The following is a 25299-nucleotide window of genomic DNA, read 5'->3' as shown; positions in this document are numbered from 1 at the left end:
GCTATCGGCAGCCCAGTGCTTTGAGGCCAATCAAAAGCGTGCAGCAGGCTTAAAGTAGTGACATGCCACACGCATGCCCGGGCAGAGAGCTGAAGATACTTAGTATTGTGATAAGGGCTGTCGACAATAAGTCATACTGGCCCATTCGTCAGTGCACGCCAACTTGCCTTCATTTTTTCCCTGATGCTTACCAGCAAAGGCATTGTCATATTCGTGCGGAAGTTGGAATCATTGATCGGCCGATTTCCGCACTTCTCCAAAAAAAGGAAAACCTTTTGCAGCAGACTGTGGGGTCAGCAGTGCAGTAAACATTTATGGCACAAAGCATCAACGTGGTATGCAGGGTATGCACTAACCGGTAGGCATAAGACAAACCACTACAGCTTAAGTGGTCAGCGAATGCATTAGGCTCAATGAGAACCGGTCAGGAATTCATCGCAACTACGTTTTAACTGCTAGTATGTTTAAAGCGGGTACGTATTAATGAGGTTTGACTGTATAAACCTTTTCAAAGAATAAAGAACATTCCGATTTACAGCTTGAAAATAATAGTGATGATAAGGAAACACTCAATAAGCTAGCTTTTATGGTGTTTTCCTTGAAAGAATATAACAAAGGAATAGGCCGACAAATTTAGGACTTCAACAGCCTTATATCTGATGAAAGTGCGATAAAGCCGAAAATTAAACTTTGGTATTTAAAGATCTTTTAGAGCCATGCAAAAAACACAACTGGCACAGTTCAGTGGAAAGTATCGTGAAAGCATACCTCATACTTTTCATGCTGCAGGAGCCAGTCCATGTGGTCATCCTGGTCGCGAGGCTTGGCTACTATCACATCCTTAGGGCTCACTACAAAGAACAGCCCCTCCTCCGGGAGGCTGTCTGCAAGGAAAATAAAAAAATAGTAGTGCACATGTGTCTAAGGATGTGCCAGCACAGAAACACGGAACACATTACTGCCAAAGTAAGACCTCAATGCCTAGCCAAGCCCTTGCTGCCTAGTCAACTTTTTCCTCATGGGGCTGGTTTGGTCGAAGAGAGCAAAGTCACAAAGGTGAGTTGCTCTTTTAATTTGCACATGTCATGAAAATGTTTAATTATCCAGCACATCTGCTCATGAGAAGCCACAGGGTTACCTGAAAAGGCAAATTAGACATACCGGGATGCGCAAATAGTAAATTTGGCGTTCGAAGCAAATATGAAGCGAATAGTGATTTGGTCGAACAATTTCAAATCGAATAGTTCGAATGGCATATACAACATATCACAAATAAAAATGAGTATTTCTATCATAACCCAACTAACCAGCTCAAAATTTTTAACAAATGGAACTAGGCGCATGTGAATGTCACAGCGATTCAAAGTGAAGTGGAAGCAACATTGAGTGTTAGCAAGATTTGAATAGCAGTAGGGTGCAATTTATAAGCGGTAAAATATGTTACGTTTTAAGATTTACTATACTTAGTGCATATAAGGTCGTCTAACAAGCTATTAAACATTAAAAAAATAATTAATCGAGGTGAATGTAATGTTTACATTTAACCTTAAAGTGTGGCTTTGCTGCAGTGCAGTTTCCCCTAAATAGGTAGGTAGTTTTATGGCATAGCACCCCATGGTGCAGTGAAACCACAGTTACAGCGGGGTTACATGTGGTCAAATGTATACGTCTTCATTTCCAATACTTCGAAATTTCGAATAATTTTATTTCGTGACGAAGCAAATTCAAATACTGTAATATTCGTTCCAATATTCGAAGCACTCGAATATTCGCCCATGCCTACTCGTAACCTGAACAATGAATTATTAGTGGACAAGTACAACATTCAACTTATGCATGGAGGGTAATCACTACAAATATTGCAATGACCTGTAAGATAGCACGGAGTGGTGGCGCTGAAGTGAAAGGCCATTTAGATGCTCTAAGAAGGTGCCAAGACATAGGACCAATGGTGCGAATAACTCGTGTTCATTTTCACAGACAGTTTGAGCATCTCTATAGCACAGCACATTGGCGTTGGACTCTCATGCACCCTGTCATTGTGCTTCATCACATGGCAAACACCACAGTGAAAGCTGATGTAGAACAATACGCTCTCGCTTATGCTCACACTTTCACATGTTTGCCTGAGCCTTAAAAAAAATTCAATCGACGTTATCTTTCAGCATAGCAGTCATGTAATTTATGCATTCGTATGACATTCCTCGGCTACTGCAGTCAAGGTTCAGGTTGTCTTCCGTGCCCTACCAGGATAACGTTTCTTTGCTACGTGAGCCACCTTTCAGATCTCGCGTGCCATCATCACGGCAGATACCACCAAAGAGCACATCTTGTCAAAGCAAGCTTGAGCTTGTGCCGCTTGCATATACAGTCGAACCCACTTATAACAATCCCATGTATAACGATCTATCGGTTATAACGACCATGTTTGGGTGCACTTACGATTTTCCAATGCTAACCATTGAAGCTGCGTCACATATAGCGAACATTTTTCAAAGCCTCCTACTTTTACAACGAACACCTCAGACACAGTCGCGGTAAAAATATGGCGCATACGAAGCAAAAAAAAGTTAAAACAGGCCTTCTAAAGCGCGAGAGAGGCGCGCGCTCGCGCGTGCCCCGCTCCAGTTTATTTGCGACTAAGATATCCCTCATCGGCGAGCACCGCACGCAGATTTCGGACGCTGCGAGCGAGGTCGCTCGACTTTCCAGCCTTTTCTTCAGTGGCAGAATGGCAGTGAGGAAAAAAAAAAAACATGGCTGATCCCTCTGTCATAGGAATCGGTATAACACGAAAGTGAAATGGTCTTCACAGACGTAGTTGAGTGTTTGTTGCGCATTCTTTCGCCCCAAAGGCGAAGGAATGAATGCTACAGCAACAAATTGTAATGTCACGCGAAGAACAGCAAGGAACTTGAAACTTGCAACGCGCTGCACAAGCAGGAAGGACGCACAGAACGAACATGCACAGGATCAGAGCCAACTAGCTGTCACATTTGTAACTTATTTCTGCGTGAGCACCGTGCTCTTTTCGCAAAAGCAGCCGCTACAGTGAGCCATGTGACTTTCGCGCTCTCAAAGCGAGAAGTACAAACCACCGCGATCACGAGATAAGCGCACGCATGAGCGACCACGCCCTGTAAATGCGGCCGCTCATCGCAATGGCGACGACCTTTAAAGCGCGCTCTTCTAGAGTTACTCTACGCTCTTCGAGCCCTTCACGTCATCTCGCTAGTGATAGCGAAAACACACTGCAACGCCGATCTCTGAGTACCGCCACCGGCAAATGGTGTATATAAATAGCTCGCCGTTAGCAATGCAAAAAACGTGCCGTCTGTGGCCGAATCGTTTTGCGCTACACGCTGCGGAGCGAGGGGTCGTAAGTTCGATTCCCAGTGACGGAACTTTTTCTTCTGGCCTTTTTCTTTGCCCACTGTTAGTCTTTATATTTTACGTCATATCCGTGACGGAAATATGTCAGTGGAGCTGTGGTGGACCCCGGCATAAAACACTTTCGTGTTAAAAAGGAGGCAGCATTGAAGCCTTGCGGTCAGCTTTCGCACGGTAACCTTTCCTGACGCCGTTCTCTGCAGCTATGACTGCCTACGATGAACCAAACAATGCCTTGGAACTACAAGAAGGCACAAATGAAAGAAGTGATAACTGCGATAACTTTCCATCGCATAAAGGTTCACTGCAGTCCCTAACTCATTCGACGCCACAATGTGCCGCAAAAGGTCGTCCGTCTTTTCGGTAACGGCAGAGACCGGTTCGATCGGTGATAACTATTTCCGCGCGATTGCGGCGATGCCTTCACGGATAAGCATCAGAAAAGAGCGAAGGCGAGGTGGCGGCCGTCGATGAACGTGCAATTATGACTTATAACCGACAACCTTATATCACAGTCATCTTTAGATATCTGCTCGGCTGCAAGTGTGGCGTACACAGTACACTGCGGATTGACAGCGGTAAGAGCGCGCCATGCTGCCGTTCGCAAGTTCACCGCTGCCGCATCGTGCGAGACCGCTTTAAAGTGCACGTTGCTTTGTAGAAACGAAAGTAGCTCGCTGTTGTTGAGCGGCATGGGCACCGAGAAACGTCGATGAACTGAGAGCAAGCATATACTGCGTGTTCGACTAGGTGACAACTCAAGTACACCGCGCCTCGTCGTGCAGGGCCACGAGAGCATCGTGGAGACGTAGAGTGCACGTTGCTTGCAAAATGCTTGTTTTCACCGCGTTGAACGAACAGGCTACTCACCGCACCCGTGCACGGTCTGGAGTGAAGCAGGCACGAAGAACGTACAAACGCGCGCATACAGCATACAGCAACCGGCCCGGCGACTCCGCGAGCCCAGTAGGCGACGCTCTGCACGCAACTAGCCAGAGATGATTGGCTCCACGTGGCAGTACCGTGCACGGAGTTTAGAACAGGCTCACACGGCTTGGAAACTTTTGCAGTTGACTGCACACTTACAAATGTGGTACCCTTCAATGTACATCACAGAAAGGGTTGCTCACCTAGGCAGTAGTCACTGGCTCGGTAAGCCCGGAAACCCCGCACAGAAAGGATGTCACTCGAACGCTCAACACTTTCACCCAGGTGGGGTTCCATGACTCGCAGCTGAGGACGACTGCTCTCCTGCACCATGTACAGGATGAAAAAAGGCTTGCTCCAATGGCCACTATCACCCTACTCCACAGACAATTGTGCTCACCCAGAGAACCTTAGAATTTTCCGATACACTCATCTACGTGCCTCATCTGCTGATGTGTGCATTACATTGCTCTTCAATGCTACCTGACCTGTCAGTCTGCACATCAAATGCCATGCCCACGCTCAGTTCTTTCAGTGGAGAAACAATGTAGCATGACTCGGCGACACCAAGCCCCCATGGATGTAGAGGTACAGATCCTAGACTCAATCACACAAGCACTAGCTGTTTGGGTCAGGGTGAAATGTGCTTCAGGGATTTAGTTCCATTATTAACAAAGCTAGTTACACAAAAATTATGCATAATGTAGAGTTCATTCCCAAATTTTAATTTTTGACTACTTTTGCCTAGTTATTTTAGTTGCCATCTAGGAAGTGGGATCTCTCGCACAAAGCCTGGGCTTCCTACAAGGCCAAGGGGAGCGTTAATGTAACTCCTCACACAGCTCCTTCTGAACAAATGGCTGGGAATAACCTCCAAAGTTACCTTCTATAGCTTTATTTAATGAAAAAAATGCTCCACTTTGATTATGGTGATGGATAACAGTGACAGATAATTTCCCGAAATAAACGTACACAATATTGCTGTGGGAACAATAAAAGTTACATAGATGCATATTGCACATATTTATTACGTGTTCAGAATATGGCTGAGACTACACATAATTCTACAAGGCCATACATGTGCCACACATGCACAGTGATGGAAATAAATGGTCATGGCTGTAAATGAACAACAAGAAAAATAACGTTTCAAAATAATGCCCCCATTTATGTCACAACGAAATGCTGCCCAACATTTTTCCAAAGTAATGCAACCCCCCTATCAAACTCCCAAAAAATAACCTAAATGTCCTGCCCCTGACTACAGCTAAAACAAATTTTTTACTTCACTTAGCGATTGTTCTTACAGCAATAGTTTGTTGTTGGTATTGCTGATTCTGTTAAGGTTGTGTGCTCATGTTTGTGCATTTTCTAACTGGCATTTTTGCATGTGCTGTTTTGTATGATGGTTGCCAGAAAACAGACTTCTGCCTGGTTTATAAGGCTGTGGGAATATTAAAAAATGAATTGAATACTTCCCTTCTTCGAAGCGCATTCGATTGGAAAATTGCACATCTGGATGTTTTCAAATATTCGAAATATTCGGTAAAAGCAGTGAATATTCAGACAAACTTGAAATATATAAACAAGTAACGAATTATGAGTGCACTGCATTCTTAGTTTTAGAGAAAAACATTGTTAATATTGTCACGGGGTCGTGGCGTCGACAAAGGCAGCAGTCGGCGTGTCCAAGGTAAAACTCTTTATTTGGCCGAACTTGTGGCCGGGAAATGGAAAGTCAAACTACAGCAATACACACGGCCCACTGATAGCGACGAACAGAGCGTCGGCTGTCGATAATCCGCTCTGCGGTAAGGCATGTCGGCATTTATGCATGCAGCATTGAACATTCGAGCTTTATTGCTGGTGGCCGCATTAGTCGAGAATAATCTCAACTGTTCGCATTTGCGCGCTCAAGCCTACAAGAAGATTCTAAGATAATCTGGAAGGTTCCTAGACATTAGGGCACGGCTTGTGCAAGGCGGCGGCTACGCGTACAATGGACAAGTTACATAAAAATTATAAAAAGATGCGCGCGTGGCAATATGCAGTGGTTTAGGCCTACTATGATTAAAATGTAGTTGCGACGAATCCTGAACAGAGCCTCCATAATGCTGCATCCTATGACTACCAGTTAGCAAGTACCGCGATTACGTTTATTTTTTTCCATAAATGTTTACAGTGTATCCATACCTGCCAACCTAGCGGCATGAAAATTCGGGAGACCGCAGCGGGAGTTTTTTTTTTTTTTTTTTTTGCATATCGGAAATTACTGAGACTGGAGACTGACATCAGACAGGGGTTAGGATGTTTATTTTGAGCTGCTTTGTCTTTTCATCATGAGAACTCTATCTGTTTTTGTAGTGGAGGGAACCCAACTTCTTTACTTGTGAGGGGCCCTGGTTCCCATTTTCCGACAAAACGGTCCTGCGAGATCACTAACGCTTAGCGGCAAGTTGTGTTCCACAAGAAATCCCGTGAATAGGCATACTGCGCGGATCGCACTGTCTTTTCGCAGCTCTTTTGGAAAAAGCTGCCGATGTTGCCTTGCCCTTCCGCAGCATGAACTGCTTCTGTGCTGTTCTGATGCTTCTGTGAAGCAATGTGCACCTTTATATCGGCCTCCCCGCCGTGCGACACCCTTACATCACAGGCGCACGTGGTGCAGAATCGGTACTTGTCACCTTTCCGCGAAGCCACAAAGCACGGAAACCCAGCTGTGTACGAGTCCAGAAACACTTGCAAGTACTTCTTCTTTGCTTTTGACACCGCCATCTACCTCCCAACTGAACTCGGGGAAACACGCAACCCCCACAACCACAAAACAAACACAACTGACGCCTAGGCAGGCGGCGTAGGCCTAGCGTACAAATTGCGCTTGAATATCCTTCAAGCGCGGTCGTGCTTCAAACAACGCCTCCTCTAGAAAGATGTCTGCCTGCTGCGCTCATGAAAGATCTGTTTTCAGTGGTGGTAGCTAGCGATTCTTGCGGAGGTCGCCCACAAAACATTTCCGCGCTCACACGGCCGCCTCGATCGGCGCCGGCGCCGTGGCGCGCATGCCCCCCTTCCACCGAACCAACCAACCGTCATTGGCAGTTGGCGATCTGAAGTTGCGGGCGTTGTTACAGTTTTTCAATTGACAACACGTCGCATTAACGCAGACCTCTCGAAGAACTCGCATGAACGCTTCCTGCCAAAGTATGCGTGGAACGGGGGCCAAAACACAGACGAAAAAGTTTTTCACTCTTCAGCCACTTTTCGGGAGATTCGAGATAGCATTCGTACAATCGGGAGATTAGGTCAAAATTCGGGAGTCTCCCGGACAATTCGGGAGAGTTGGCAGGTATGCGTATCTGAACTCTCAGTGTGGCTGATGCCACAATGTGCCACAAAAGGCCTTCCGCCATTGTGGTAAATGCAGACACTGGCCAATCAATTACTCAGACTTTGGTGCGAGCGCGGCAATGCCTTTACCGTTAGGCAACGTAACGCATAAAAAGCGTAATGACACTCTTGCGACCGATATGGCACAGCCCTATCACGACAAGAATCTTTAACTGTCCGGTAGGTGGACCGTGTGGCACAACACTCTTGCAAGTGTACTGCGTGCCTTTAATAAGCAACAACGCAAATGAGACATGCTGCCGTCTGCTGCCACCACCTAGTACGGAACTGCAAAGTGTGCTGCGGAGACACAGAGTGCACAATATGATACTCTGTGCACTTGTGGCATGTGTGCATAGTCGGGAGTGGAGCAGGTATGAAGAGCATTTCTATGGCAAGCAAGCGCGCCGGCAGTGACAGCGTCGGCAGGCGACTACAGTGGACGCGCGCCAAACAAAACTCATATAAACGAAAATGTCTCTTAAATGTAACACTTTCAAATCAAGTAATTGCTTTCCTATATCAGTGCCGAGTCATGCTCGGCAGCCGAAATTTTTTTGAAGCAACACGGTTAAATGAAACCGAAACTGAGCATATGTCGTACCGAGATTGACACAAGCTTTGTTGATGTTGATATCCACTCCATTTGGTATGTGCTCACTCACTTTCTTGTGTGGACATCATTTTATGCTTTGCGTTGGTCACTTTTTATGTCGGTAGCTCTCCGTGCGTGCGATAAAGAAGCACCCGATCATGTGTCGCCTTTAAACACCAACATGAAAGTTCTTTAAAGACATGACATCCTGAAGTGCAGTCTTTTGAGGATTCTGAAGTATCATGATAAGATGGAAGCAGCAGCGCTTTCGCCCGTGATAGGAAAAGGATGTATGTAGCTGACCCGAGAAGGCACTTTTATTAAAATAGCAATTATATGGACACTCCAGGCGCATTGTTGCCATATGCAGTCCAAATCGATGACGTCACCCCGTGCATCGTGTGTTCTATATGTGAGTGAAAGCATGAGAGAACTGTAGATGATCGCTGATCAAGCATAGAGGAAACATGTGGGCCATCTTTCGTTGTACGAAAAGTGCATAGAGATATGAGCCGAAGGGGTGTGCTGCACAGCTCCGACCAGGAGTGATCACCCGCAGTCACTCATGCCGTATCTCGTATTTGCAGAAGGTATCAGCATACGGCTCATAGCTTTGTACATGTTGTGTCTCACTGGAAAGTTTGCATCGAAGCATAGAGAGCATGAAGGTCACTTCATTTGCTACAGTGGCCGCATTTCTCAAAGGAGTGAGCTGCTAGCTTTACTTTGCATAACATTCCTATTTGTTGCTATTGCATTCATTGCTTCATCCTTGTGGCCAAACTGACATTTTTTCTGTGGTTCAAGCTTGCTTGAAGCTCCAACTTTACAGTGATGGTGCCTATTTTGGAGGAAAAGGCGAGACGCACCACATTCCAGACTCAGACTGAACAGAGGAATGCCTACTTAGTGAAGTAGTGCCACGCCAAGCTGAAGCAAACCACCTTGCCTAGCTTCATCGGAGATCACAATCACCCTGTCCCGGTAGTTTCACTGAAGTACTGAGGGTGGGTGATCGGCTTCGTGTGGCAGCACGCATTGCATTTTGATAATGGAATGACAACAGTTTTAGCTGAATAGTAGATACTATCTGTACACACACACACAACCCGCATGTCGGGAAAGCCGGATGGGTTTGTCTGTCTGCTCTGTTAAGTTTTGGAATGTTCACCTGGCACTGATCATTGCCCCTGCACACTCACTGCACGATCGTGTGAGAATGCCAGATCAAGGCCTCAAAGAGCCTCTTGAGAGCAGCCTCCATTCTTGATGGTAGTAGACGTGGCCGATTTCTTGTTGGTTGCCAGTTGTGGGCAGTTACTGGGTGGTCATCAAGGGTGGTAGGTAACCACCCAATAAGCGCCGACATAACCACTAGTTGTAGGGTTCGCTGTCTACTCCAAAGAAACGAGGCGCTCGTCGACATCAGGGTTACTAAAAACTATCAAAGATTTAAAACCGTTACAGCAACAAGAAATGTCACAGTTTCGCAGCAACGGCGAAGCAATGAATGCGATAGCAAGAAATCGAAATGTCACACGAAGAACCAGAAGCAGCTCGATACTTGCAGCGTGCCGCTGAAGCACAAAGAAGGACGCCCGAAAAGAACGCACAGGCATGCACAGGGCAAGCGTGAACTAACAACTGTCACAGTTGTTACGCCTATGTGCTTCAGCAACACGCTGCAAGTGTCGACAATGGAGAATCAGACGCTTGCTTGCTTGACCCTTAATTCTTGGCTCTTACCCACTACGGGGGATTCGCCATGAAACCGGCGGTTAATATAGGTGGGGAAATTTAGAATTTAGACGCTCTTAGATATTCTTCTTTTAAACTGCGGCACGTGGAGTGACCCTCTGCGTCTCCTACCACAGGGGGCGTCTGATGCAAGGTGTACCCAGTGTTCTTTATCTTTTTTTTTTTTCCTTCCACATCCCGAGTGGGTACAGAAAATGACCACTTTGTCGTGCGTGTCTCAGGGGCAGTATTCGAAATTAAAGAAAATTAGGAGCGCTGCATCTGCAAGTGTTGACAATGGAGAATCAGACGCTTTTAGATTACCGTATTTTCCGGTGTATAAGTCGCACCTTTGTATAAGACGCACCCCCTACTTTTTACAACTTTCGAAAGAAAAAATGATATATAAGCCGCACCTTTGTATAAGACGCACCTTTTTTTAACTCAGTCGACATGATAAAACACAATGACCCACGCAGAGCACATTGATTGCGAAATGCGTAGTCACGCACGGCACTGAATATCTGTAAGCAGCAGTTTTATTAAGGCGCAGAAAACCACTATTTATTCTACTGGATTTGAAGCCACATCCTCCGGCGCACTGTCAAAAGTTCTTCCGCCTCGGTTGGCAGCATCGCTGGGTTGCCGTCGTCAGCCTCTGAGTAACTTTTACGCAGCATTGTACACCTTGAAGCACATCGTTGGCACTGCCTGTACTATGGTGGCTACCATACCTTTAGGGCATTACCAGACTTGGAGAGAACACAAACAACGAACGCGCCGCACGGTTATCACACGCGTCGGACACCGCCTACACTACAGTGTACTAGAAGGGGCAGTGAAGCGGGCGGCAGCCTCCGCGTGACTCCGGCGGCGTTGCCAGCAGCGGCGGCGCTGCGATCGACCAATCTTGAAGAGGAGCACGCGAAACGTAGCATCCACTGCGACGCTCGCATGTGCTTGGCGCGCGGTGTGTCTGTGGTTCCGATGTTTGCGCGTAAGCACTTCGCTTATTTAGTCTGTATCATCTGCTAAGGACAAGAAACTGCAAGGCAGATTGGTTTTCCCACAGATGCAAACGCATTTTGGGAAAGTACTCGCCGCTTCAATAGAGCCACGCTCTTGAAAACACGGACACTTTCCATCGCAGTTGAGTCCCATTAGAACATTTTCAACCGTTTCAGCAATCAGGATCGAGTTTGTTTAGCTTACAGAACTTGAAAGCGCCGACGAATCTCTGATAGAGAGCGAGTACATTCGGATCTTGGGTAACCGCAATAGGGAAGCCGTGTGAGAGGTTAATTAAACGTAGCTAGTCGCCACAACTATGAAAGTAAGTTTAAACTAAACAGTTACATGGTGCGCTCGTTCTCTTTGAAATCCCTGTGAACAGCATAACATGCAAGGCCAGAAAAAAAATTTTTTTAATGATCGCGCAAATGAATAACGTCACGCAGAATCAGTTGGACTCGTTGCTGAAACAGCTATAATAAAACATTCGTGCACGAATTTGAACAGTCATATACGCCCACAGCAACAATTTATTTTAAAAGGACACTGAAATTCACCTATAGAAATCATGCCCCAAACGCAAGGCAAGCAAGCTGAAAAAGAGGATAGCACAGCACTGATGCAGAAAGCCAAGTGGGAACTGGCAAAGCAGCCGATTTTATTTACAGTGACCGTGCAGGCTTCGGCGAGCAATTAAACAAGCTACAGCATTTCACAAAAAGAACACAAGGTCACGGTCTCTGTAATCTGTGAATTAATATGTGACAATGCGTCACAGAATATGAGAACACACACATGAGGCAGTAGGGCACAGAACATTGATATATGACATTGTTTTTCACACTAATGCAATGAGAGCATTACCCTAGTAATGGGTTGAAAAACAACTGAATTACTGTACAAAAGGGAAGCCGCTTGCTTTGATTCAGCAAATCCTCACAGCTGGCAAGGTAAAGCGAAAAAAATAACAGCAGGTGAGGAAGGCAAAGGCATAATGCATGTTGAGAGAGTTGCCATGCACCTAGTTTGCCTGCTTAGCTTGAGGTACTTGGCAGAATTACGTTTCCTCAGCAGATTGGACTTATTCTCGCCTTTCACAAAAAAGTGCAGTCGCATATAGTAACGTAAAACCCAAAACTGCGTGCTCTTAGCGTGAATTTCGCAGCCGACCTGCAATGGGGAAGCATGAATCATGTGCAACACATCCATAACACTCTCGCTATGAAGTTTGCGTCCACTGAATAACGTTCAATAGCAAATAACGTTCCCAAACGCTTCTTCGCTCTGGGTCTGCGGGCGCTTTAAACAACGAAAGCTTCGCCGTTTGTTTGCTTCGAGAGTACGCTGTGCTGCATCCAGGAGCGAAGCAATGGTTCAAGCGTTGTTTTTTAGGAGCCATTCGCACGTTATAGCATCACACATTGAGAGAAAAGCGGGAGAATCACTTCCAGACAAGCGCGTTCCAGCCAAGGAACCGGCAACACGAGGCACCCGCCTTCAAGATTGAGTGACTGCAGCGCCGCCGCTCCGTTCGCCAGCGGCGGCGTCAGCTGCCCCTATGTGTCGGTGCCTCCGCCCGCTTCACTGCCCTTTCTAGTACACTGTAGTGCAGCCATCGCCGCTAAATACACACACGAACTTTCAAACAGCTCTAAAAAATGGACAACTGTGTCCATCTAGCGGAAAACATATCAAGCCAACGACAGCAAACGTTAGATAATGTGCTTCCATCTGTGAGGCATTGTGAGAAATATGTCTCGACTCTATATGGCCTCCGAGATGGCGGGCGTGCAGCGTATATCTTGGAGGCCATGCGACCCTTGCTTTAGATCAAAAACCTGTACAATTCGCGCGCGCGCGTGCGTGTCTGTGTGCGTGTGTGTGTAACAATGCACATTAATAAGTATGAACTTAGTGGTTGAAGTGCGCACTAGGGGACGGATGTCGCTATCGCGTTCAACTCTTAAAGGCGAAGCTTAAGGGTCCCCCAATTTTTGCACTCGGAAAGATTAAAAAGTGAAATTCGGGGCCGAACGCGGGTACTACTAGTATCACGTGGCGAAAAATCTGTAGAGCTTGGAAATTTTCGCGAACTCTATGCTTCGTTCTACCGGGAAAAATAATAACATATGCAGTTTTATTTTCCAAATCCACGACATGAGTGTTAGCGCTCCCGAAATTTCGACCACCTGGGGTTGGTTGAACGGACCGACAACCGAATATTATGGTACCTCTTTTCATTAGTGCAACGGAAAGACCGTCTAATGACGTAATGGTAACGCACAAAACGCCGGCAACACAGTTAGTCATTTTTTTTGTCTGCGGAGACTGTGAATTAAGTCGTGCGCACAAACACATGCTGCAATCAAGGGGATGTGAGTGCTGCAATTGCTGTGTTTGTGCGCTGCGGCTTCTTGCGTATGCGTGCAGTCTGCGGGCATGTATCGTTGCTCGACAAGTTCCATTGGTTGCGAGAACACTTCAACGAGTTGATGCTTCTCAGCGTCAACTCATTGTACCTCTTAAGCAGCACAGAATAGCGCGCATATGGATAACACATACTCCAGTTCTGAGCGTTTTTTTTTATGTTGCGCATAAAAGCACCAGACTGCGTACAGCAAACGGAACGATATATCAGTGCAACATCAAGCCCATCCCATAGGGTACGCGACATACGGTCGTTTCGTGACTTTCATGAGCGATTTAAAAACATAGTCTTACTCAAATAACAAAACAAAAAGGATGGTTAAATCTGTCACTATAATTCCGGAGCTTTCATTTCCGCAAGGATCCATTCACGTTATCTGGCGATTTATCGGTCCCGTTAACGCATACCGAAATATATATGTTGCATGGGCTCTGGGCATTCTCGCCTCACTCGAAATGTGACTGCCGCGGCCCGGATGGAAGCCGCGCCTTTCGTGTCCGCCTCTGAACATTGTGACGACTGTACCACCTACGCGGTCGGCAAGGAAAAATGCATAAAAAAAGATACAGATGACGCCGTAGCATGTCTGCGGACGTTGCAGCTACAAGCACGGTGTGTGACCGGGCTAGTTGGTATTCCATAGTGACGTGAACAGCTACTTCAGTCTAAGGGTCATATTGCGTAAACTGCCTGTACATGACATCAAATTTATGAGAACTTTTAGCATTGCTACATTTATGTATATGGCCATTTTATTGTGGCGTTCAACTGATTTTGTAGGCTGACATATATTAGTTGATGAGTTTGTGTTCGTGCTACGGAAGCACGACTAGCGCTATAAAAGAAATATATGTATTGCGTCTATTTGCAGACATTCCGTTGCCGCGTATACCTTACTTACAAGAACCTTCAATTGACAAAAAATAAATATTCCGCCGAAATTGAATGTAGGCAATACAGCGGAGAAAAACTTTATCCATTCAAAGAACTTTATTTAAACGTCCTGCGAGCGTCTGGGGCGTTCGAAAGGTCCTGCCTAGGTGACGGCCAGGAGTTCTTGAGTTCTGGCGGCTTCCTGTGACCGCTGGACAGCTCAAGGTTGATCTTCAAAGGCAGAGCTGTGCAACACAGTCTCCCAGCGCGAACGAAGATAATTTTGCTGTAGAAGTGCAGGTAACGGTATCCGTCGGAACGGCAACGTAAAGGTTTTATTGTCTTCCGCTACTGCAAGGCAGCAACGCGCAGTTATAAGCAAATACGTAATGGACTGTACGAATTCAACGAGTGTCTTCCACTGCATAGCTACAATATTGCGTGAATCAGTCCACAGAAGAGCGGGAAACATGAAATATCATGTACAGTCGGACACAATGTGACTTTCAGCACGGCACTGCGTGGCCTCATGAGTTAATGTATCATTTGTTCAACTTGCCCTCATTTTTGTGTCTAAAATATAGTCTGTTTGGGATCATCCCCATGTGAGGGAACAATGTTAAGTTGGGGAAATAAGTGCTCGCGCAAGCCATGCGCATCCTTTAGCTCGCGAGCACGCGCGCTTCCTTTTTTGCAAGTCATACTGCGTACGACAATTGATAAACAGAGCACGGAAGTAACTACGAAGGACTTATTCTTTCTGACAGAACGCACTAATTTCGAACACGCGACTATGAACAATATCCTAAGTACCAAAGCACGCAAAGACGATGCCGCCGCTATTTGGGAGTGCTGGCACCCTATCACGCATTTATTCCCTTGAATTTTAGCGCGACAATGTTAACGAGCTCGTTTCGCAGAAATTCCGGTGTCGCTGTTCGCGTCGGAGTTGTTGTTCGTGAGCGACAAATGAGCGTTGTCGGGGGAGAAAACTCGAGGTAGATGCAAGTAAATGAACAATAAAACAACTTCTTTTCGAGTAGGAATTGGAGCGAGGCCGTTTGCGTGGAAAGCAGGCGTTCTACTATACAGCTACGTCATTTACTGGACCTCCTTCGCGAAAAAAAGAAAAAACCTATACGAATAACAAGTAGTGCGTGGAGTCTCGTTAGCGAAGTATTGTGGCGTGGCAGAAGCTTAGAATCGCGCCAGGTGTCATGATATGTGAACTGCACAACGAGTGAAGGGTTTGAAGGATCACCCATTACAAAGCGCTCAGAGATATTTAATCATCATCAGCAGCAAAGTCATGAACAAAATGAGCAGCTGCGTTGGTTCACGCGTGTTGGTTTACAGACGCGTAGTGGGTACATCGCTGATTCGCAAAAATAAAAAAAGAATTATGGCGCATTCGGCACTTCGCAACTGTACTTGCAGTCGACATTCTAAGGTGGTTTTAAACGGCCAATGTCACTCGCACAGACGTTCATTTCCTTGTGGCATGAATGAGGTGTCCAGCGAGAAGCGAAGCGACGCTAACGATTGAGAAAGCGATGTGAACGGGCGCGAATTACGCTATCACGTTCTACTCTTGCGCCGAAGCTCAAGCGCCCCCCAATATTTTTAGGGGCGAAGCACCTTAGGACCTAGCTTTGTCGTCGACTCTCACTGTCCGCTGTCACGGTATATAGAAAACCGTTAGTTTAACCCAAACGTATGTGTGTGTGTTGCGATTACGATTGTAAAGTCTCAGGTAAAAGTCATATGCAGCGCTCAGAGCACTTGAAAAAACTTAAAACAATTAAATCGAATAAGAATTAAAGGCAGTACGTTCCCGAAATCAACAAATCTAGCTACCACAATTCTGAAGGACGTGCACAGTGGGATGTCGAAGGTGTCGTGCCTGACACTTTGTCTTCAACGAGAAAGCCTGAAGAAACGCTTTCGTAAGAGCTTGAGTCGGACACAACTTTAGACGTCCGCGGCATTACCTCCTCAAAGGCGAAACATATTTGCGCATGTTGTGATTACAATTACGAAACAAAGTACAAGCGCAAACCCTTTATACTAGTCGGCGACTTCAACGTAGACATTGATATATGATACGCAGCCGAGTGGCACGCGCAGGCGCATTGCACGCACGTTACAGTCACAGTTGTGGTGTCTACAGTTGCGTTACGGTTGTTATGCTTATACTTGTCCGTTAAGATGGAGGACGCACTCACGTTTCACGAACCTCTAGGTGTAGAAGGGGTTCTTGACAGTTCTTGAACAAGGTCATCATCACCGTGATCAGTGAGCACCAGCAGCTGGACCGGACTTGGTATCTGAGCCGTTCGTGATCGCGGCTACGAGGGGCCTAAGTGTAGTGAAGTGCGAGGTATAGTGCAGATGGTGGAAATCCTAGATGCATCTTACAATGAAATTATCTATGATGTCTCCTGTACTGTACGTGGCAGCGAGGTCTTTTGATGCCCTGTCCACATCCAAGCCGTCTTTCACGCAGTATAAGGACCAGGCGTTGTTGGGTCTTAATAAGTCGATCTTGAAGTCACCGGTAATGATAAGAGGCCTGGTTCTCTCGGAAGATTTTTTGTAGGGAAGCGCTGACCCCGGTTTTATTGTAATCCACGTGGTCCGCAACGTGGACCACGTAGGCGAGTAGATGGTAGTTGAGCGTCTTCCACAAGTGTTCTGTCTTCAGCTCCCTCACTTTCCTTGCGTCCGCCGCGGTGGTGTAGCGGTTACGGTGATCGGCTGCTGACCCGAAGGTCGCGGGTTCGATCCCGGCCATGGCGGTCACATTTCGATGGAGGCAAAATGTTAGATACCCGTGCGCTGTGCAGTCTCGGTGCACGTTAATAATATCTGATGGTGGAAACTCCGGGCCCTTCACTATGGCGTCTCTCATAATCATGTCGTAGTTTTAGGACATAAAATCCCGACAACTATTATTATTATTATTATCGCTTTCCTTGCGTGTCAATGTGTGTGTGTTCGCCGTTGCTGTGTTGGTTGAGGCACTGTATCACCTGTGGTACATACCCGCATAACATGATCTCTGGTATGCGGGTATGTGCCACATGTGACTAAGAGAGAGGGTTTCATGACGTACGCGACAGATATTTTGCGTTATTCATGTCAAGACCAGTGAATCGTGTTCGTCATATAGTGATCCCGTGCTGTGCCAATTTTGGTATATTACAAGTTATGGAGACGACCAGGAGAGCACTGAGACGTAGGCGGCTAGATAGATAGATAGATAGATAGATAGATAGATAGATAGATAGGATAGAGATAGATAGATAGATAGATAGATAGATAGATAGATAGATAGATGATAGATAGATAGATAGATAGATAGATAGATAGATAGATAGATAGATAGATAGATACGTATATAGTAATGGCCAAAGTGCCTGAGGTTCGCTAGAAATTCTTCGCATTTATTAAATATTTTTATATATATAGACTTCATGCCACTCAATTTACATTCGCAGTGGCAACACGCGGGTGACGTACGGTGACATAGCGGTACGATACCCAGTGCTTCGCCATTCGTCGTAATTAATATTAATGGAGGTGCGGTGCTTTTGTCACGATACCAGTCTGTGTATAATTCCTAATAATCAATGAGGATGCGAGTGATGAAGCAACGGCAGTCCCGTTGCATTCACAGATACGTGTAATATTTGTTTTCATTTTATCCATGTGATTCTAAGCTTACTAAGCTATGATTATGATGAGCATGCCGTTACGTCTACCCGCCATGCATGACATGTTGAGTGAACATGAATTAGCGCTTAGAGGACTGCTACTTTCAACATTGCCTCGATCATAAATATTTGCTAACTATAAGACATACAGACTGTCTATATGAGAACTATCAGACAATCATGCCAAGCAATGTATAGAACACGCGGTATGTAGTAGTTATAATATCAATGTGAGGAAATTAAAGTGGACGAAAGGACAACTTCCTACCGACAGGGACCGAACCTGCAACCTTTGAATAACGCGTCCACTGCTCTTCCAATGGAGCTACGGCGTCGGTCATCCTCCCGTCCACCTCATCGGGTATATCTGTGCATTTACATAATAATAGTGTTAGGCCTGTTTCACATGACAGCGATTTTGCTCCAAGAGCGGAGCGGCTGCCGTCGCAGGAGCCAGAAACATGTTTTACAGCGACTGCTGGTCGCTGCAATCTTCTTCCCTACAGCTGGAAAAATTCACTCGCGGCAGAGCGTCTGCCGAAGGTCAACCAATGGGAGTGCATAGACGTGGGTAGCACGTGACTGCAGGGGTGGAGTCGAGGAGCGGGCGCGTGCGCCAGAAGGAATTCGCTTTCCTAGCAGACGACATTCGCTGTAACGAGCTGGCAGTGTAGAAACGCCATTTTTTTTTCATTTTGTGGTTCTCTACTGCGCTTACATCAAAGCAGACAAATCGTTTGCACGTGTCATTTTTGTTCTTTTGTATCTTTATGGAATCGTGGAACCCACATGTCAGGACAGGGGGACCTTACGGCACTCCGCACTTGTTGTTCGTAGCACGTGTTTCAGTTTTTCTTATTTTTCTACTACTCTGGCCCAGCACGTTCGAATAGCTTACTGTTTTCTTTTTTCGAATGGTGACGTACCCCGAAGACGACAAATGCCGCCGCTTCTTTACTGGAGAGCTCATAGGCCAAAAGAGAGAAGAGCGCCTTCACAAACCCACAATATCGTCGACTGGGCCGCTTGCATCCGGTTGCCGGATGCAAGCGGATGCAAGCCGCGGATGCAAGCCCCGTGAAAGCATAAACCCACAAAAACCAATTCTTTCTTTTGCATTTCCATGGCCAAGTGTATGAGCGTGCAACAAGACTTGCGTGGTAAAAACAGAAATCTGGAACAGAAATAAACGTTACTACTGAAGTTGTTGAATTTCACACTGATACACTGCACATTTTCATCAATCAAGATTTAGGCGCGTGAAACTCGAGCAGGCGCGTGAAACTCGAGGAAGTAGAAGGCTGGTGAAACTCGCAAGCCAAGCGCACCATAAGAAGCGAACTCGGAGAAAAGGAAACGCGCGGGTAACGGGCGCTTTACACAACCATCACTGCGCATCGCAGAGGCACGCGCCCCGCAAAAGCGGTGCATGTGAAACGAAGCCACGTCCGAGCGTCCTCGGGCCGCTCAATCGCCGCAGGCCCCACCGCTCAGTCGCTTGCATGTCAAACAGGCTTTAGTCAGTGCCTTCGTAGCCATGACGGTGCGTGTGCGACACTCTTATTGCCTGCTGGCGTCACGTAGTATGTGATCTATTTAAGACCTGGCAGCTGACCAATAATAGCTAGCGTACTACCTGAAGGAAGGAATGAAGTCTGCCAGAACGAGACCCTCGCTGCCAGTGAACAAAAGACGGGGAATTTAATGGATGGTTTTGCTTTTCTAGACACAACTTCATTGAGAGCCAACAAACAATCAATCCCAAAAAAAGCATAGGGGACGCTATTTGTGGTTATTATGATATAAACATGAAGAGCCTAAAGTGGACGAAAAAACAGCTTGCTGCCGGCAGGTACCGAACCTGCAACTTCGGAAGGAAAAAAAGTTGTAGCGCAAAGCAACACACGGACAGACAGAGAGGACGGGACTGGCGCTAACGTTTGTTGGGCTAGTTGGTTCATGACTTCTGAAGGAAAAAAGTTGTAGCGCAAAGCAACACACGGACAGACAGAGAGGACGGGACTAGCGCCAGTCCCGTCCTCTCTGTCTGTCCGTGTGTTGCTTTGCGCTACAACTTTTTTCCTTCAGAAGTCATGAACCAACTAGCCCAACAAAACGTAATAGCGCCAGTCCCGTCCTCTCTGTCTGTCCGTGTGTTGCTTTGCGCTACAACTTTTTTCCTTCAGAAGTCATGAACCAACTAGCCCAACAAAACGTATTGCTGCAACTTCGGAAAACGCGTCCTATGCTTAACCAATCGAGCTACGGCGGCGTTAAGCTGAAGTGCCAGAGAGCGCCGCTCGTAAAAGGCAGCGCGTGTGGAGCACTCTATTGCCAGAGGGTGGCACGTACGTGGTTTTTGCAAGGAGCGGCAGCTGACCAATAAATCTTCGCATGTTAACCTAAGGCATTACCTAAGGCATTAACGAACGAAGATTTACCATGGTTTTCCTATGCTGTCATGGATTACTAGGGAGAAGTTAAAAGTCCATCATCCAGATTACATATGTACAAGTGCAGGTAAATATAAATTTTACCTGAAGTCAAAGAGACTCCTGTTGCTTTTACTTTACGTTATTTTGAACGTACTTGACAGTCCTTCCTATTCCTTTGTTTTTTCGTTTGTTTTTTATACTAAACAACACGGAAGCCCCATTTGACACACCACCCTGATTATTTGAATAGCCCCACACTCCACTTTCTTTACTGTCTTTGATTTGCTCACATGCTTTGTCTTCTTTTCCTTCTATTTACACGTTGGAGTAGTGTGAAGAAGATAATAATAATAATAATAATATATAATAATAATAGGATCTGAATTTTAGTGGAGAGCTCCGGATATTTCGACCTCCTGAGGTTTTTTAACGTGCCCCTAAATCTAAGTCCACTCACCTCCAGGATTTCGCCTCCGTCGAGATCGGCTAGCACGCCCGGGACTCGATCCCCGCGACCTTCGGTCAGCAGTCGACATCATTAGAGTGAAGATGAACACAACGAGTTAGAACAAAAGAGGGTTCACCCAGATGGGAAATGCAGTCGAGGAAGGCAGCGAGTTAGATGGAGTGATGGAATTAAGAGTTCGTCGAGATAAATGGAATGAGTTCGCATAGTATAAGGTAAACTGAGGGAGGTCCTTGTGCCGCAGTTGACCAAAATGGCTGAAGATGAAGAAGAATTGATGAATAAGCGTACCTAAGTACGCTGCCAACACAGGAGATTGCTGCCTCGACGGACACAAGCATCTTCGTCGAAACGCTGTCTCTAGCGACGTTTCCGATTCAACAACTTTTCCTCACATATCTGCGTAGGATTTAACGCTTCAGAAGCGCTTAACCTTGGATTCTATTAACAGTTTTAAATATGAACTTTGTATCTTAGTCTTCGTAAAGAATTTTTTTTTCAATGGCCTCAAACAGTGGATCTGAACGGTAAGAGATACCCGTGGAATATTTTCATCGAATGGTATAACGCTTGGCTGGCAGCTTCGTCCCGAAGTCACCAAGCACCCGTTGGGGCCATTCCGCTGTGACAGGACTGCTGCGTACAACCTTCCTTCTATCCCTGGATGACCCCAGGCGGTCAAGCTGCAAACGAAGACGGCGAGCTGCTGGAGCGTGAAAATTAACCCATAGCAAATATCAATTCCTGTCGGCTCGTGTAAACGTGGCTGCAGATTGCTTCAGCCAGCGTGAAATGATGTCAGGTGTCGACAAAGCAGCGGACTTCCTCAGCTGTTGAAGCCAATCTCACTATGTTTCGTCGTGTGCGCTTTATTCTTTTACTCTTTCTTGTGTAGTAAACAGCGGACGACGGAAGAAACCTTCCGCAGTCGAATATTCAGTGTTGGATACTTTGGGTGGCTTTAATTCATTGTGGATTTTGCTTTCATGGAAACTAGGGATTCATTCTTTGATTGCATTAAATTACATAACATGACCTTTGTTATGATGCTGAGATGTAAGTATATATAACATTACATTAAAGTGGAGTTGCGCAAAGTAAATGTATTTAAATTATGAAACAAAGTGCACTATACGGTGCGATCATGTGAATTTCTAGCGTAACTTTCGTTAGCGTATTCCTCCGGATCAGGCAATGCTTTAATATAATTTGACGAATCATGCAGATACATGTAAGCTTTATTAGACTTCTATAAAGCGGCGCCAACACTGGAACCACACCTGATGTTAACCCGACATGACGCCTGTATCATTGGAGTACACATGTAATGTTTATTGATTGTCATGAAATTAGATAACCAGCACTGTAACCACAATGGACGTTGCACCGCAATTACGCATGCACAAGGTTTCTTGACAAAGCACTTCAAAACCTGGCGTGGCTTTGCGGTAGAATACCCGACTGCCTCGCAGAATGCTTGGGTTAGATTCCTGCTGGCATCCTGAATTTTATTCTATGCATTCGTGTTTTTCTGAACGTCCTCGAATTTAAGTTACCGATGTCTGTTCTTGCCTTTCCTGTGTAGATACGAACTGTCAATCACCTGTGGCGCATTCCCGCATTCCGCGGCCCATGGTAAACGGGTTTGTGCCACACGTGTCTGGAGGAAAGGGTTTGACGGCGTACGCGACACGATTGCCACGTTATTCACCTCATGGCCAGGCACTCATACTCGTCAAATGCTCTTGCCCTTCCACGCCAATTTCGGTGGACGCCAAGTTATCAATACGACCACGAGAGCCTCAGAGGTAGCGCGGCTAAGACATATACTTAGATAGAAACGCTTAAAGTGCCTTTGGTTCGCTAAGAAATGTCTTGCATTAATAATGACTCATGCTTTGTTTCTGGCTTTTGTAAGACTGTGCCAGCTGACTTCAGATGGAAGTTTCCCACCATAAAAGTTTAGTGAAAACGCAAGATGGACAACTGGGCAGCCGCCTCACCATAACCCAGAAAGAGCTTCCGCAGCTGAAACTCTAACAAGTTATAAGAGTGCTGCTTATTTGACGACCGGTGCACCGCCACTAACGATCCGCCAGCGGCCATTCCTTCATCTCGGTCCTGTTCAAATAAGGCGCCGGATGCCTAAGGTGTCCACCGAAGCAATGATGCCCTCTCAGAAGAAAAATCGCAAGCGAGACCCTCTGTACCTCGCTCCTTCATTTCCTAAATAGGACGCAAAAAGCCGTGTTTGCGCCTCGTACGGCTCTAGTTTGCTTACTTTGATCAACGGTCGGGAAATTGATGTTGATATAAGGTTTCTGCGCAGCTATATCTGCCCATGTATTCCACGGCACACCATAACAACCTGCCTCTCTGCTCTGCGCAGATTTTCGCGGAGTGTTTTTATATGTATCATTCAACACTGACACCTTTAATACTGTGGAGTGTTTGTATATAAACACGAAGAGCTTTGTTGCGGTGCTTTTTGATAGCTGCATTGGAAAGCAGTATTAGTATTGTTCACATTATGGTCCTAGCAAATATTTCAAAAAAAACAAGGCATCTAGTTAGACAGCTTGGGACAGCTTACACGGCTGGCTGTTCGCATTGATCTTTTCAGCGTCAACACCAGACAATTAATAACCATGTGAGTTTAACCATTTCCCTGACTTGATGGGGCAGAAATTACGATTTCATTATCAATACAGTGTACGTACAACGTTTCAAAAGAAGATAGCGTGTTTCTTGTACGGGGCTGTGAATCCCATGCTTTTAAAAACGATGATCACACTGACGCGTGCTGTACTAACACTGATACCGACACATGCCCCCGACCGGCTGGCCGGCTCCGTCCTTCCATAAGTGAATATTGCACTGCTTTGTCAATAAATGGTTTGTATTAAAACGCTGGTCAAAGTTCTTTCGCAGACCGCAGATGGCACCTTACGATTTTCAGCGATTAGCAAAAATTTCTAATGGGGACTGAAAGCCCTTTAGGTTTTCCGACATGTTGTGCTGATTAGTTGATGGTAGCGCCAGGCTAAGGACAGACAAAAGAAGGACACCTTCGACACCACACAGCGCTGTGTCGTGTTGAATGTGTCTTTCTTTTGTCCTGTCCTTAGCCTGCGCTACCACAATTATCATGCTGTACCATCAAGCCCTGTTTGAAACCCTCATTGAGCTGAGTAGGTTTCTGAACCACCCGCATGGTAGTTTACTGGCTGCGGTGCTGCGCTGCTGTCAGATGATACATGCCCCTATCGATTCCTATCCAGGCGGCCGTCCTTGGGGGATTTTCATGGCCACATTGATGACGGTGCGCTCAGATTTCTGTACGGATAATTTACTTTAATTGCTCAATTTCACTATGCAATTACTTAACCTGGATAAAGGTCAACCCCCCCACGTCTGATCAATGTTGATCACTTTGTGTATAACGTTCCTGCCGTTATTTCTCTCGTACAATATATTGAAAAAGAAAATATCCTGTCCAAACCAGTTTTGTAGAACACGAGCATTAACACTACACAGGTCAGTACTTGAGCAATTTTTTGCATGCACAAGTGCTCTCTCTTTTAATGTATGCCAAATGTGATAACTCACAAATTGATACATGAATGTAGGTTGTATTCGTACCCCCGCCGCCAGCATAGCTCGTGCCAACTTATGATAGCTGGTCAAGGTATGCATCCTTGCTCTAAACGGGGGTGCGAGAGTAGAAATAACCTGTCTATCAGATCCATAACTAAATATGCGTAATTAAGAACCAATTTATGCCTGCCATAGCGCGCATAAGTGCTAATTCTGGAATAGACGATCGTCGAAATGCTCAAAAAGGTGCTGCTGCCCTGCTTGCAGCTTCGACAGTGCACGCGCACTAATGCGCTGTTGGGTGTAGGCACGTTAACATATCCTTGTAAGTCTGCACTTACCACACGTAACGTACTATTAAAAAGAACGTGGTCTTCGAACATCTGAGAACGCGCTTCTGCCATGAGACGCGTGATAGATTGCGGTACAAATAACCAAAGTTGCTCACAGCACACACACAAGGAATAAACATACGTGGGCGTCGCACCTAGAGATACCTTCGTCAGCTGGATTCGGGAATTTTTCGTAAGCGAAACAACCGCGATGTATGGAGAAGCACTCAAAAGGACGCACATTAGTCCTTCTTCCAGCGCGACCTACGACGAACGGAAGTGGAGCCGAAGGTGTTTACTGTGGTAAACACCTTCGGCGCCGCAATATATTTTGCGGCTCCCGCAAACACTCCGCAAAATATTTGCTGGCTAATGCACGCTCAAAGACGCACACATTCACAAAAA

The 25299-nt window shown here is 46.0% G+C and overlaps 1 protein-coding gene across 1 annotated transcript in view; it reads right to left on the bottom strand.

Moving 5' to 3' along the window:
- LOC119386535 (vacuolar protein sorting-associated protein 41 homolog) overlaps window positions 1-25299 on the bottom strand; it is a 203378-nt gene that overhangs the window by 98579 nt on the left and 79500 nt on the right. Inside the window, exons 11-12 of the mRNA XM_037653803.2 lie at window positions 4521-4641; window positions 769-884 (exon numbers count right to left, since the gene is read on the bottom strand). Of these exons, the coding sequence (XP_037509731.1) occupies window positions 769-884; window positions 4521-4641 (237 nt within the window). The remainder of the gene's footprint in view (window positions 1-768; window positions 885-4520; window positions 4642-25299) is intronic.

The sequence above is a fragment of the Rhipicephalus sanguineus genome, chromosome 3 (genome assembly GCF_013339695.2).
Source record: "Rhipicephalus sanguineus isolate Rsan-2018 chromosome 3, BIME_Rsan_1.4, whole genome shotgun sequence".
NCBI lineage: Eukaryota > Metazoa > Arthropoda > Arachnida > Ixodida > Ixodidae > Rhipicephalus > Rhipicephalus sanguineus.
The sequence above is the reverse complement of the archived record's forward strand: the minus strand, read 5'-3'. Positions and strand labels throughout refer to the sequence as shown.